At 39.5% G+C, this 13,941-nt stretch overlaps 3 protein-coding genes across 3 annotated transcripts; 1 reads left to right on the top strand and 2 right to left on the bottom strand.

Annotated features, from left to right (window-relative positions):
• Positions 1-262: 262 nt before the first annotated feature.
• Positions 263-1,762, bottom strand: LOC116202614. Its single transcript, XM_031534213.1, has one exon. It carries the CDS (start codon positions 1,295-1,297, stop codon positions 530-532), a length of 768 nt encoding a protein of 255 aa, XP_031390073.1. The 5' UTR covers positions 1,298-1,762; the 3' UTR covers positions 263-529.
• Positions 1,763-5,856: 4,094 nt separating this feature from the next.
• Positions 5,857-8,727, top strand: LOC116204097. Its single transcript, XM_031536182.1, has 4 exons — positions 5,857-5,964; positions 7,070-7,254; positions 7,363-7,426; positions 7,806-8,727. The coding sequence occupies exons 2-4, from the start codon at positions 7,088-7,090 to the stop codon at positions 8,238-8,240; spliced, it is 666 nt and encodes a 221-aa protein (XP_031392042.1). The 5' UTR covers positions 5,857-5,964; positions 7,070-7,087; the 3' UTR covers positions 8,241-8,727.
• A 1,531-nt stretch (positions 8,728-10,258) lies between these two features.
• Positions 10,259-11,766, bottom strand: LOC116204098 (ribulose bisphosphate carboxylase small chain, chloroplastic-like). Its single transcript, XM_031536183.1, has 3 exons — positions 11,397-11,766; positions 11,029-11,163; positions 10,259-10,733 (listed from the first exon to the last, which is right to left on the bottom strand). Exons 1-3 carry the CDS (start codon positions 11,670-11,672, stop codon positions 10,494-10,496), a joined length of 651 nt encoding a protein of 216 aa, XP_031392043.1. The 5' UTR covers positions 11,673-11,766; the 3' UTR covers positions 10,259-10,493.
• Positions 11,767-13,941: the final 2,175 nt, after the last annotated feature.

Here is a 13,941-nt window from a genome sequence, read left to right on the forward strand (position 1 = left end):
TGCAGAACGGAAGAAGTCAAATTCCAACCTCTTGAGAGGCACTCAATCAATTTTTCATCTAGGGATTTATTGACTTATCTTTTTTTTTTTCTTTTTTTTTTTAATGTTGATGATGTGGAATGGGTGGTGCTGATACGGCTCCATTTCAACATAATTTAAGGTGTTAGTAACGGAAGGCGCAAAATAGAAAAATTACTGAAGGTAAATGATGAAAATAGAAACAAAAATGAAAGAGGACTAAAACAGAAAAGTACCCAAAGTAGAGGACCAAAACTATATTTTTCTCTTGATATAACAAGGGCATGTCTACATATGGTATTTTGACCCTCGGCTTCTTTAGTCATACGGTTCCAAAATTCAGTTCATATTCCAACCGACCTGCAACGGGTAATGAACGTTTCAAGTATTCGAATTCTATAATGAACTGATGGCACACCATTCATCAAACTAACACAATCTTCACATAGGATGCATTCAAGCGGGAATGAACAAAGAGAGCAACAGACAAGGAAACAAACGAATCATCACATCACTTCCTCTTACTGGCCTTGTCTTTCCCACTGAAGAACACCGAACTCAACCCAAACAAATTCCCCGAAGGCACATTCAACACAGGATTAACCTTCATCCCGTTCCCCCTCCTCAGTGGCGGCTTCTGATAACTGCCACTGAAAGATGTTGATGATGATGAAGAAGAAGCTTGGGATGGCTTCAATGGGGAAGAAAGGTTGGCATTCTTAAGAGACTGCTTCTTGCTGCTGGAATTGCTGTCACTGTTTTCCTTGGAGAATGTTGAGTTCTTCACGTAGGGAGCCGCGGACCCAGTCGAGTTGCTCCTTGACAGGAGAGGCAGAGGGCATATGCTCAGGCTTCTTCCATGGCCACTCCCAGAGTTCAAGCTCCTGCTCCTCTTGAACCTCCAGAAGGACTTGGACCCCGAACCCGAACCCAAACTTGGCTTTTCCTCTGCTTCAGTATTGATTACTCCACTCGAGCCGCCGCCCTGCTTCCTCGATTCATCTGGCATTGGATGATCCTTCCAGGCAGATGATGAAGCGCCGGTTGCCTTCTTCTTGATCTGGATCGGGAGGATTTTCCCATCTGAGAAGATCTCGTCCGCGGAAGAGGGCTCCTGATCAAGCGGGACGAAGTCGAAGTCGAAGCTCGAGTTGGGCCCCATGGAGTTCGACCGGAAGGGCCGGTGCTCTATGGGCAGGATGTCTGAGAGGGAGAGATCATGGGAGAATGAAATCCTTGGACTCATGCTTGAATTCTCCGAGCAGAGGTCGATTCCCATATTTTCCGTTAACAGTTCTGGAGAAATCCACTTAAACAAGATAGGTGAAAGAACATAAATCCTAGGATTCAGAGTTCATGCTGAATTAACCATATCTTTCTCAGTGAAGTTCTAGGACTCATACTAGGCCGCTGGAAAAATCCATAAGACATGTAAACAATCCTAGGAAAACAAATCAACCTTGGACTCAACATGGGAGAATCAACATGTGGGTTTCTTATGGAAGTTGAAGAGGGAGGATTGAATAGCTTGGGATTGTTAATGGACCAGTTTGCTCTGATTTCAGTGGCAAGCAGAAGGGAGATGTGAAGAGATTTGAAGGGAAGATTGAGTGGGGGAGTCTAGTTGAGTGGTTGCACTAAAGGTTCTTCTTTTTTTTTTTTTTTTTTTGGCCTCAGGGACAAACAGCACAGCATGTCTCATTGAGGTGACCCCCTTCTACCTGTTTCGTCGTATAATTTCCTAGCTAGCTAGAGAAAATAATTTCAGCCTCATGTTTCATTACTTTTAAAAAGGAAAAAAGATTGAATAATTAATTTTCTTTTGTTGGTGTAAGTGTGATTTTTTATGGTATGGGCTTCCATTAATATCTTAAGTATCTAATACTTTATCGACACAAGATGTGACTATTGATGTCATGATAGTGTATCTTCCCTTCCATGTCCATTTTTTTTGTAGTAAAGTGAGAGATCAGTACGAACCGATGAATGTGGCTAGTTTGAAAATGAGATACGGTTGATAGAAAGGTTAATGATCGAGGAGATATCAGCACTGACATAATAAGCTATGACATGTAGTTGATATTCATAATGGAAGATGAGGATTGGAGAAGGACATTATTGGTCGGGAAAAAGTTTTGTCCAAATGACATATCAATCTAAAAGCAAATTGCTTGCAAATTCTCGAAGAGAGTGGGGACAAATTATGTTTATTTCACCGGTGTTTGTACTTCAAAATCCTAATAAATCTCTATCAAAATTAAAGACGAGATTGATCGGAGTAATCATATTTTATATTTTCAGAAATATGATGAATTTCTTCGTGAATTGTGAAGTGCAGATGGACCACTCGTAGTCTCGTTTCCTGCGGACGAAGCCGATCTGAAAAATGAGATTGAGATTCCATTGCATCCTTTCTGATCATTCTCTGCACAATCCCTTGGCTCTGATCATCCCTACAGAGGGATCACTTTAAGGGCTGATTGTTGATAAGTCCTACAAAGCAAAAGTACCCCAAAGTTGGATGGGCCCAATGGCATAGGACTAATGCACCAAACTTTTGATCGTCCCCCCATATGTAATTCCTATCTTTTCCGTTGCCCCATCTCTAGCCACATGCCATGTGAATAGGTTCTCTTATTCTTTCGGGCGGTGGTTTTGAAGTAGACTTGTAAATTAGAGGTAATTCAAATGCTCTATATGTAGTGTAGGCAAAAAAAGTTCATATCTAATTAAGCATCTCAATCGAGAAGAGCTCGGCTCTCTTTTACGAAGTGGCTCTTCTCCATAGGTTCTGGGGACCAGCCGCGATTATTCAGGCAATACCGATAAAATGATTTGTTACATGTTGCTCAAGCATTTGAAAACGAAAGAAGCGTGTCTCGTTTCTTATTGCCGACGCTTCCGTTCGAGAAAATATTGAGTGAGTAATACACAACTGAGTGATTGTGCAAAACTCCACCAACGAATGACAAATGTCCCACTGAATAATTCTCTATATTTTTTTTTACTTTACACGTGTCATTCGAGGATAAAATTTTACATAACCATTTAGTTGTGCATTATTCATCCAATATTTTCTCCATCTGTTCACTATATATTGAGTGAGGGGCTTATCTCACTTGGGGCAGTTGCTGGGTCCCAAGCGCACAAGGGCAACATGAGGCTATTAGCTTTTATGGGTAGGTTCAATTGCATGATTGGGGGATGGACTCGGTACATTTTAGGGGCAAATCAAGGGGACAAATGTGGACCTCTCGTGGGGTTATGGAAAGAGAAAAGAAGAGGTTCATGAAAGCCTAGTGCCATACAAATAAGCCATGAATGATGCATAACAAACGTGGGTCGGGCTTGTGCAGAATCTTATCTCGATCGGCATAGCAATTATACATCGCTTAATTAATCCGCTCTAGAACTTGAATCGATAATTGTCTTGTCTCTTACATGTGGATAAAATAATTCATTGAGCTGGATAATGGGATAAATTGATTGAACTCCGTGAACTCATATCCACACGACATTCAAAAGCTATTGTCACGAAACTTTCTTTTTGGCTTGGGATAGGACTAGATAGATCTATACTATGAAAACTTGTCTTCCACATGGACAGAAGAAAAGATCCACATTTGTGCTGTCCATTCCTTACAAATAAAATAATTTAATCAACTAAAGCTGTTCATTGAATAGTACAATCAGTCTTAACTCTCATAAAGAGGAAAATACAAATTTGAGTTCTGAAAGTACATTTTTCAGGATATGAAGTAACCTTTGATACTCCATCTTCCGGAATCGTGAGATTTTTCATTTACCGAAAAAAAAAAATCAACTATTTGTGATTTTGAGATGAGGGGAAGCTCCTCTTGCAAATATGGATTTGGAAAAAGGCCACATCCAATCTATGTGAGTGCGAGCTGGGCCGTGAACTATTTAAAAATCCTAGGCCCAGCATCTCATCTAGATCATGGGCTTAGAGCAACATCTGACTCATTCGATCAATCACGACCAGTTACATGGACGCGACTCCTCTTGCTTTCACTATATTTTGTATGAGGGTCCATTAAATTTGGGCCGTCCAATAGTCTCATGAATGTGACCCCTACCTCCCCGTTTCAATGGAGAAATTCCCGAGACATGCACTTGTTGCGACGAATATATCTCGTATGGTTCATCACATGACGTTATCTCGATCAATCTCTAGTGATGTTAGATCAATGATTCAGGTCCTACTTGTCAAATTGACGAGGCCGTCGAACGACCGAACGACCCGACTCATTGTTGGTATGACAAAAGGCGATCCTTCTGTGAGACCTCATTCAGCGATGAACGACGATCATGTAATTGAGCTTATTTTATCAATACCATCTCGACAAAAGAAATTAAAAGGAAAAAAAAAAGTAAGGAAAAGGAATTTATTATCATCCGAGTCAAAGTGTGGAAAAATTCAAAAAAAATTCAAAAAAAAAAAAAACACCGGCAAACACGGAATCAGATGATCCGGTGATTGGCAATCAAATCAAAATCTCAAGGGGTGGAAGAGAGAGAGAGAGAAAGACAAAGTCAAGAGAGGATCGTGAAGGCTTTGTGATTGCGGGTGCCCGCCAGCTTTAAAAATGAACAATATCTCATATATCTCATGGAAATGAGTAATCAATGCTTAGCTTGATGCCACCCCCTCAATCATGTCATGCGGCCACTTGCCCGGTCAAAAAGTCTATTTCCCCTTACCTAAATTTTGACCTTCTTTATTTTTCTGTCATTTCTTTTCTCTCTTTTCTCCGCCCCAAGAAAATTTTATTAAAACGAGTGTTGCTAGATATATTCCCTTAACGTAAATTCCTCCAAATGAGAAATGCCATTCGTGCCGAATTCGACAGTGGCGATTAGACACGAGGGCATGCCAATCATTTGGAGCGAGTTGGGAGGGCAATTTAATGACCGGACATATTCAGAGGAAAAATATTTTCGAATAAAAATATTTTTCCTTTCAAAATTCCACTCGCAATAACATGAATTGTAATTTACACAATTTTCAAGAACTATTCAATATATATGATTGAATTTTTGAATTAGGGGAGTTTTTAATCACACCACTTAGGAAAATTTAACATTTTTATTTTACAAAATACATTGCTTTTTTCTTTAAAAAAAAGAAAATTGTACTATCAAAGAGGGTATAGTGTATTGACGCACGCTCTCGCCTGATAATTAAGAGATTATATGTTTGATATTCAGACTATTTATGCTCATTTATTAGATATTTAATTTTTATATTTTACTGTAGTAAATTCATGGATCTCCTTTATAAACAAAAAAAAATGAAGCAAATATTTCAAGTGGGATCCAAAATTGAAAAACAGGTAAACTCATACTTTCCAATATTTTCATGCTTGTGTCGACGACTTCTATTATGTGAATTTGATTGTAAAAGGTTTGCTTGAATATCATGACTTGAATATGTATTGATTATGTATAGTTGTCATAATGAATGAGTTGGATTTCGATAGAATTCCATAGTAATTGGAGATTCTCATTTCTATAATAATGGATTTAAAGATTATCCAAAATAAACAAATCGGTGCCATCATTTTTAGTCAAGATATAAATTAGAAAAACCGAAGAAAAAAATTACATTAACGCTGCAATATGCATTATAATAAGATTAATTAATTAAGATGATAACATAAACAATTAAAGCACTAGGCATTTAACGTTTTCGGTAACTGCGTTAACTTAATTATTAGAGATAAACATACTTTAACGTTAGCGAAGGAAAAAAAAAAAAAAAAAAAAAAAACGACGCCGTTGACCGAAGCATAAGGCCCGTTGTTAATTGATGTACCGCTTCCCCTATCGCCTCTATAAATACTCATAGCTTTGTACACGTGCTTTCTTCCTCCCCGGCCTCGTTGCTCCCTCTGCTTCGAAGTTTCTCCGTTTCCGAAGCCGAAGGTACTCTCTCTCTCTCTCTCTCTCTCTGCTCGCATAGGAAGATCTGCTCCTGATTGCCGTTCGAGCACATCTTATCCCTGTCGAATCCCCGTCGCGTGTGTTCGAGCTATGGTTTGATCGAATCATACAGTCCAGCTGAAATTCCATGCTGGTTTTGCCGTGTGATTTAAATTGGAGTAGGCAACGATCAGCTCGGTTGATGAAAGTATGCTCCACGAGTTGTGAATTTCTGCTGCAACGTTACGGGAGAGATGATCTATCAGGATATCGGTCTGGATGATCATGTTTGCTTGATTTCCGTTTTTGTTGACTATCTGCATGAGCAGCTGCTCTGATTGATAAGCTTCACGTGGTCTTTAGTAGCGTTTCCCAGTCAGTCTAATTATATTTTTCTTCAATCTCGCGCTTTGCTTCCTTCTTATCTCTGATTTGGAGTGGAAATAGCCAGGGAGAGGTCGGTAAAATTCAAATGTTTTCCAATTTTTGTACAGACCTCCTGTTGTATTTGTCCATGACAAAGATGATCTTGGAGGTTTCATTGTTCTAGATCATGATCTGCCTGAATATGCAAAACTTGAATTCAAAACTGGCGTCCGTCGAGGCTTGATTTACGTTTAGTAACAGATTTTTGTCGTGTCAGCTGCTTTTGATGTCTATCGTGTAGTGGATGACCTAGCACGAGATCATATGGTCCAGCATCTGCAATTCTACTGTCTTTTTCCATCCAGATCTGCCTCTTTTTTTTTGTGCTCGGTTTAAAGTAGCTAATATGCATTCTCAGGCTCGGCTTCTATTTCTAGGCTTGACATGTTCATACTGGCAATTGACGTGATTCTATTCTTTAGACTTGGTTATGCCACTTTTAATAGATTAGCAGCTTGAATAATCCATGTGGTTGCAATTTTCCAGGTTTTGTAAAACTTAATCTTAGATCTGCTGGACTAATCCCATTCTTGTAACTTATTGTTTATATTTGCTCTTAAATTAGTCCTACAGCATAAGAAAATAAGAACATCATGGTGGATTAGTTTATTGCTTATTGGGTTCGTGTCATCTGTTTTGCTTGATCATGTCATTGAAAGTTTGTTCTATTTTCCTGCTGCAGGTGTTCTAGTACGGTAAAATGGAGCATTGCAGAGGATTCGAGCAGAACGCCCTCCTTGCATCTCGTGAGGAGATGAGAGGCTTCGTATCTATTCTTGATCGGAAGGATTTCATTGTTTGCCCAAGGCCAAGACGCATTGGTCTTTCTTCGCACAATTCTTTGAGGCCTATGAGATGCCATACGATGTGAGTTTAGTGTAGTCTTATCTCAAATTATGATTCCTGTGATCGTTGTAGAAATTATTATCAGTACTAAATGAGCTTCGTGGTCACCGATTCCTTTCTAATTAACAGCTATGCGACTGAGTCCTGCAATTCGAAGGCAGGGGTGGAGCTGCTGGACCTTATTCTGACAAAGGTTGCATAACTTGCCCAAAATTTATTCTTCTCATATGCTGATCGTAAAATACTTAGCCTCTCTTCATAGCTGACTGGCACCTAGTGATCTCTACGTAGAATGATCTTTACTGGTCAGCCTTTTTTGTCAGTGTTAACATGTCCATTGCCTCCCAATATTATGAGCATTGAAGCTTCCCCTAAGAAGAATGTAAAATGCTTTAATTTTACTCCTCCTTTGGGATAGGGACCGTCCCACACATCTTAGGTACTTCACATTTGAACCTTCCAGCAAGGCAAATGGTCAATCTATCACATTTTCCCAAGTCAATTGTGGAGTTTGTTCTTATTTATTGGTTTTTAGTTATCAATTGCACTAAACCAGGCTGTAATTTCTACAGGAGGATCCTGTGTTTGAGCCGCATCATGCATCTGAAATAGCATCACCACCACCATTTTTTTCTGGATCTCCTCCAAGCAGGGCTAGTAACCCCTTGATCCAAGATGCCAGATTCAGGGATGAAGGAACCAAGCCGATTTCAGCATTTTTTGGTGCCTCGCCATCAGGTTTACCTTCTCCACTATCATCTGCACATGAAGGGCGTATCAGAAAGCCGTTTGGGGCTAAACCTGCTGCTGCTGTTAGGGTAGAAGGATTCAATATTCTTGGCAGGGAAAGCAAAAATGCTGACATCCCTGCAGCTGTTAGAGTAGAAGGTTTTGATATTCTTAACAGGGATCGCCCAAATTCTGGCATCCCTTCCACCGCTAGAGTAGAAGGTTTTGATATTCTTAACCGAGATCGCCGAAATTCAAGTGTTTCTGCTGCTGCTTAGGACCTAACCTTCCGACTGTACATAGAGAGGGAAGCTATATCCTCACCAATCTCTGTAGATAAGGATTTTCACATATTTCAGAAGAGAGGACTAAGGCGCTACTTTAGCAGTGCGTGTAAATAGGATGAGATTTGTTTCATGTTACCTGTAAGTAGGATTACTTTGGATGGAGAAGTGGAATCGGGGCATCCATTCTAGTCGAAAGTGCTTGAGTATTTGAGAGAGTTCGTTGTGATAATATGGAGATGATTAGTAATAGTAGGTGAGTTTAAGTTTTCCTGCAGATCACATCGAGAAACCCTGTACAGCTGGCGAAATTCAGGCTTGTAAACGTATGATCTTACTACTAGTCCTCAGTGGTATTCGGTATTGTCCAAGTTTCTTTTATCCGCTCAGTTTCCCTGGCGCCAAACGATGTCTGCCCAATCATGTAAACATACGGACCTCAAATTGCTTCTGTGTTAATCTAAATACCATTGAGTGAAAATATGCAGCTTGAGTAATGTGCGTCCGTCGCTGCTCTTTTCTGGTGACCAGCATGGTAATTTCACGGAGATTGTCTGTCGGAGACCTTGGTTGAAGTTTGCCTTTGATTTTGAAGTTGACCGGCTCCATGGCAGGTTTTCTTTCATGTGAACATTACTTTCAGGAATTCCTGGAAGAAAGTTTGTTCTGCAAGTTTGCTTCGACGGCCTGCAAAGATATTTGATGTTCATAAGTTCTTAGATGATATAGCAGAGTTTAAAGTTCTTGGACGATATAGCGGAGTTTATGCGAGTCGCATCGTCTCCAGGGCTTGTCGCGTCATCTTGATGGAACTCTCACACGTTTCTCTCCTAGTCACTCAAATTGACTTGCAACTGCAATAATTCGACCCAGCTAAATGATCAATCCATCGAGAACGACAATGAGGGAGGACAGATCTCCAGGCTTTTCACAGAGATGGCCGCGTACTTTGAACTTAAATTACAAGCTTCCATTCGGGACCGCTTACACGGGAAATGTTTTGATAAATATCTCCGAATCGTAGAAGATCCCATATGGTTCGAAATTTCTTTTCAGGAATGCAACAGACGAGAGGACAATATATAGCGCAGTGGCAGTCAAGACCAGTGGAAGGTTGGGAGCAGCTGAGACCTTATCAGTTTCTTTATCTTAGCAGTCAATGGACATCCACAGATGTAGCTTTCACAGTGTTGAGCCCGAGAGGCCCATTCCCAACTAACATTTTGGCTTCTCCATCCGTAATGTTATGGCAGCCATTTCTTAAAATAGACAAAGAAGAAATGTCCATCACAAAACATCACTTTTAGTGACCAATTACAAGACAGAGCACCAGACGATCATCTGAGAGGACTTCCACAATCAGTTGGGGTGATGATAGGAGGGAACTCGTCCAAAGCATTCTCAGCCACGACCTTGGACCCGGCTCTGTTTGTAAGATGGTTGAGATGATCTAAATTCGGTAAAAAACCTCTGTCCTAATTAGAAAGAAAGCCAGGAAGAAGAGTGAACATTGGTCGTAGTACGGTTAATCTTGAAATCACGATTAAATTAATGTTGATGTGAGCCTTTGATCAACTACTAATAAATGAACTGTCCTCCTATGTAAGTTTATTACTTGGAGGATTAACCTGTGATGACTCCTTGGTTACGTTGGAGCTAGACATCATATATAGACGAGCCTCTCGTGGAGCCTCTCGTAGCTGCTGGGACTGTATTTTCCGTGCTGTTGCTCAAGTTCGTATTTTCGAACTTGTGATTGTCTCCTCCATTGAGCACAGCTCAGTTCAAGCGATCATACAAAATATATACTAATCGAGTATGAATGTTAATAACTGCAGTGAAGTATTCACAGCACATCATGGGGTATCAGGTACGGGTCTATTGCTCGAAGAATTGTCGGTGCATTTCAGATTCGCCAGATTACATTCTTGCCTTGCAATTGCGGGAGCGATGAAGTTTGGCAGCGGGAGGATAGTTAGACACACACACACTCGAATCATGAGGAAGAAATATTTTGTGATGATGAGAAAATAAAATTATTCATTAATTAAGTTCTCACATTGCATCAGCAATCCGAAAAGCCAGAGGAATAATGTCTCATAACACTGAACCAGAAAACAAGCAAACAAAGAAATGAAAATGGAAACAGAAATGGGCCTTCTGATCCACAGCTTTGTTTTTTTTGAAGTACAGTTCATCAACAAGACGACCCAATTCCCTTCAGCGACCATTATATGTTTCATCCCTTCAGCTCTGTGCGTAGCGCGGGGGCTTGTAGGCGATGAAGGAGATGCACTGCACTTGGCGGACATTGTCGAATCCGATGATACGGATGAAGGCGTCAGGGTAGGCCTTCTTGGCCTCCTGGAGCTCCTTCAGCACCTGGGAGGAGTCAGTGCACCCGAACATGGGCAGCTTCCACATTGTCCAGTACCTCCCGTCGTAGTACCCAGGGGACCTGTGGTTCTCACGGTACACGAATCCACTCTACAAACACAGCCAAAATCACACATTTCACTTTTAGCTAATGCTATATATATATACATAACAAGTATAGCAATCCAACAATCTCAGTCTAATTAACAAGAGATACGAACTAATCCTCCTAATCAAGTCATTTATTAATTATGTTCGTTCTTTCTCTTTAACGGATGTGAAATGTATATAGTGTTTAACATGATCCAACATGTACTTATGTTCAATATTGACATATGTTTGTAGACATATAATAATATAGGTTATATGTGTGTGTGTAGAGAAGGGATGGTATGTGGATATTGACCCCGACGTCGAATTCCAAGCAAGGAACCCAGCCCATGCGGAGGAGGTAGTCAACTTCCCTTCCCAACTGAGCTTCGGAGAGAGGAGGGAGGTAGGAGAGGGTCTCGAACTTCTTCAGCCCAAGTGGTGGCCACACCTATAAATACACACAACCAACCAAAAAATAAACACAAGAGAAGCATGCAGTGTGTCGAATCGAAGGATAAAAAAAAAAAACATATCGGGTTTTTCCCAATTAAATAAGCTGTACTACTTCAAAGGGAGGATGTGCTTGCTTGTTAGCTAGCTAGCTAGCTAGCTTCTCGGTTCATCGATCCACGACATGTCGTCATGTCGCAGATGATGGTATGTATCTCACGTGGTGTGTACCTTCATGCACTGCACTCTTCCGCCATTGCTGGCGAGGGAGGTGATGTCGGCGTTCTTGCGGGTGACGGGGAAGGCGGAGGCCGACTTGAGGCCGGTGAAGGGTGCGACCAGGGTGGCCTGGGCCGGGGTCTTGGCGTTGCCAACTACGGCAGATGAGAGCATAGAGGAGGCCATTTTTCCCTTCTCCCTTCTGGTTGCTCCTTTTGATTTCTTCCTTGATTTCTTCCTTAACACTCTCTTCTTCTTCCTTATACTATGACCCCCAAGACATCCCATGCCTTAAATAAAGGGATAAAACCCATGCCACCGCACCATCCGACGGCCGGATGGAGGCCGGGGATGGGGATCGGGGGGGAATATCGACCGTTGGATGGATGAAGTGATGACAAATAAAACATATATTGGCCACATGAAGTAATGAGGGGAGGAAAATGGCTCTTTCCATGACCATTTGATCCAAGTTAAGCTAGCCTTATCGTTACCCACCACAGTGACAGTGCCACGTGGCGGCATTACCATGATATCTTATCTCATCCTAGGGAGGACATCAAATGTGTGATGGTCGTTGGTTTTATTTTTCCTTGCTTACTCTTCCATTCCTCTCCTCTCACTCTCTCTAAAGTTGCCTGCTCTTCACATATCTCTGACTGACTATTCACCGTTCCATGTCTCGAAGGACACAATGTTGTTAGAACTCTCATACTTTGTTCAATTTGTAGCACCATATATTTGGAGGTGTATTAATGCCAACGCGCCGTATTTCTCAAAACTACATTTTTAGAATGGCTCACAATATACGTACAGGCGAAAAGAGTTTGTTATTGAAACCTGAACGTCTTTCAGTAACACGGTCGAAGTTATGGTTTTAAAAGAATTTAATTTCTGTTCAAGCACAATGTACGCGTGTGATATTATGGGTTGTACTTCTTGAAGGGTTCAAAGCCATGTCAAGTGCCGACTTTAACTTGACTGCTAGAGGCTACAATGTCACTAAGCCCAAATCTTATGATAGGAAGATCGAGTCGTGAGTTTCGATACAACAGCTGCAACGTATGCATTGCTACTAGGAGTTGGGATAATATGATAGACGAGGCCTCCCATGATGGCAGGCCGTAAACCAAATGCCGGGTTTTGGCTTAATTTGGAAAATAAAATAAAATAATTGAAACTGTGATTTTTGAAAATCAAATTTTAAACATTTTTTCAAATTTAGGAAAAGTGCGAAACGTGGTGATTTATATTATAAGCAGTTTTTGAAAAAATAATAATAATAATGAAAAGAAGAGGACAAAAATGAAGGCCTCCAAATAGTTCTGAACAATAGCGAGTTATTTATTATTGTACTTAAAACCAGCCCATGAAAGAATAGACTTGGGCCCAGGAAAAACATAATGAGACCTGGGCCCAGTTTCTTTTGGGCCCATTACCGCATCACTGGAATTGACTGTGTGTGAAAAGCCGATGGCGGGCCCATGACCAGCACTGCCTCGTTAAAGATGTGTGTCAGCCCTCAAAGGAACAAAGGGTAAGGGACGCTATTATCTTTATTTATTTATTTATTTAAGGAGATCTATCATCTATGTGTATAATATAAGAAAACAAAAAAGGAAAACTAAATAAAGGAGCATCAATAGTCCGACGACAGGAATCGAAATTGAAAACTTCCAAATTATCATGCAAGAGTGTGTTGCACTACGCCTCATGGGGAGTGCTAATTGATTAAACTAGATGAAAACCCGTGTGTTCCGAGAGAAGTTTTTTTGTAAATAATAATACAACAATTATAAACAAATTAATTTTAAAAATAATTAATATATAATAATTGTACTATATTTTCTCAATTTAATATAATTAGCGATATTATTCACCGAAAAAAGACATGGTTATCTTGTATAAGAAGTTTAACTATACCAATGATAAAGTTTACTTTTACCATTTTATAAAAAGATATTGCGAAAATTTATAATATATCCAGTATATATATAGATTTTTCCTAATATAGATAATATGAAAGATATTTATTGAGTTAAATAAATATAGATTTTTTTATACTCAATTCTGGTCAACTATATTTTATATATGTTTACTTGGAAAATATTTTTTATAATATTTAAAGGGTTAAAGATATATAGATTATATGTATGAAGTCATATATATAGTATGTAATAATTCACGATTTACAATAAATAATAAATATATATACCGCATAATTAAATTGTTAAAATATTATCCTCTCCGGTATAAATTTATATATTCACTTTGTTGAGTATATATATATATATATATATATATTTTCATAATGGCATAGGAAGTACTTTTATTAGACGATATATATATATATATATGTATGTATATATTGTGTTTTTGAATTTCAAATAGGATGATCTTGAAATTCTTGAAGGTGTATAAACCTTCTTTGAGAAATAACGATAACAACAAATTTATTTGAGATTTTCTTACACTTGCATGCATTAAAGAAACTTGATTTCATTAGATACAATAATAATTAAATGAATATTATAATTACTCAAAAATACCAAGACAT

This window comes from Punica granatum, chromosome 4 (assembly GCF_007655135.1).
Source record: "Punica granatum isolate Tunisia-2019 chromosome 4, ASM765513v2, whole genome shotgun sequence".
NCBI lineage: Eukaryota > Viridiplantae > Streptophyta > Magnoliopsida > Myrtales > Lythraceae > Punica > Punica granatum.

Excerpts from the sequence above, each read along its gene's own strand:
- LOC116202614 (XM_031534213.1), bottom strand. The coding sequence starts at position 1,297 with ATGGGAATCGACCTCTGCTCGGAGAATTCAAGCATGAGTCCAAGGATT.
- LOC116204097 (XM_031536182.1), top strand. The coding sequence starts at position 7,088 with ATGGAGCATTGCAGAGGATTCGAGCAGAACGCCCTCCTTGCATCTCGT. Across the intron at positions 7,255-7,362 it reads CCTATGAGATGCCATACGAT|CTATGCGACTGAGTCCTGCA; the intron begins GTGAGTTTAGTG and ends TCTAATTAACAG. Across the intron at positions 7,427-7,805 it reads TGGACCTTATTCTGACAAAG|GAGGATCCTGTGTTTGAGCC; the intron begins GTTGCATAACTT and ends TAATTTCTACAG.
- LOC116204098 (XM_031536183.1), bottom strand. The coding sequence starts at position 11,672 with ATGGGATGTCTTGGGGGTCATAGTATAAGGAAGAAGAAGAGAGTGTTA. Across the intron at positions 11,164-11,396 it reads GAAGAGTGCAGTGCATGAAG|GTGTGGCCACCACTTGGGCT; the intron begins GTACACACCACG and ends GTGTATTTATAG. Across the intron at positions 10,734-11,028 it reads GCTTGGAATTCGACGTCGGG|AGTGGATTCGTGTACCGTGA; the intron begins GTCAATATCCAC and ends CTGTGTTTGTAG.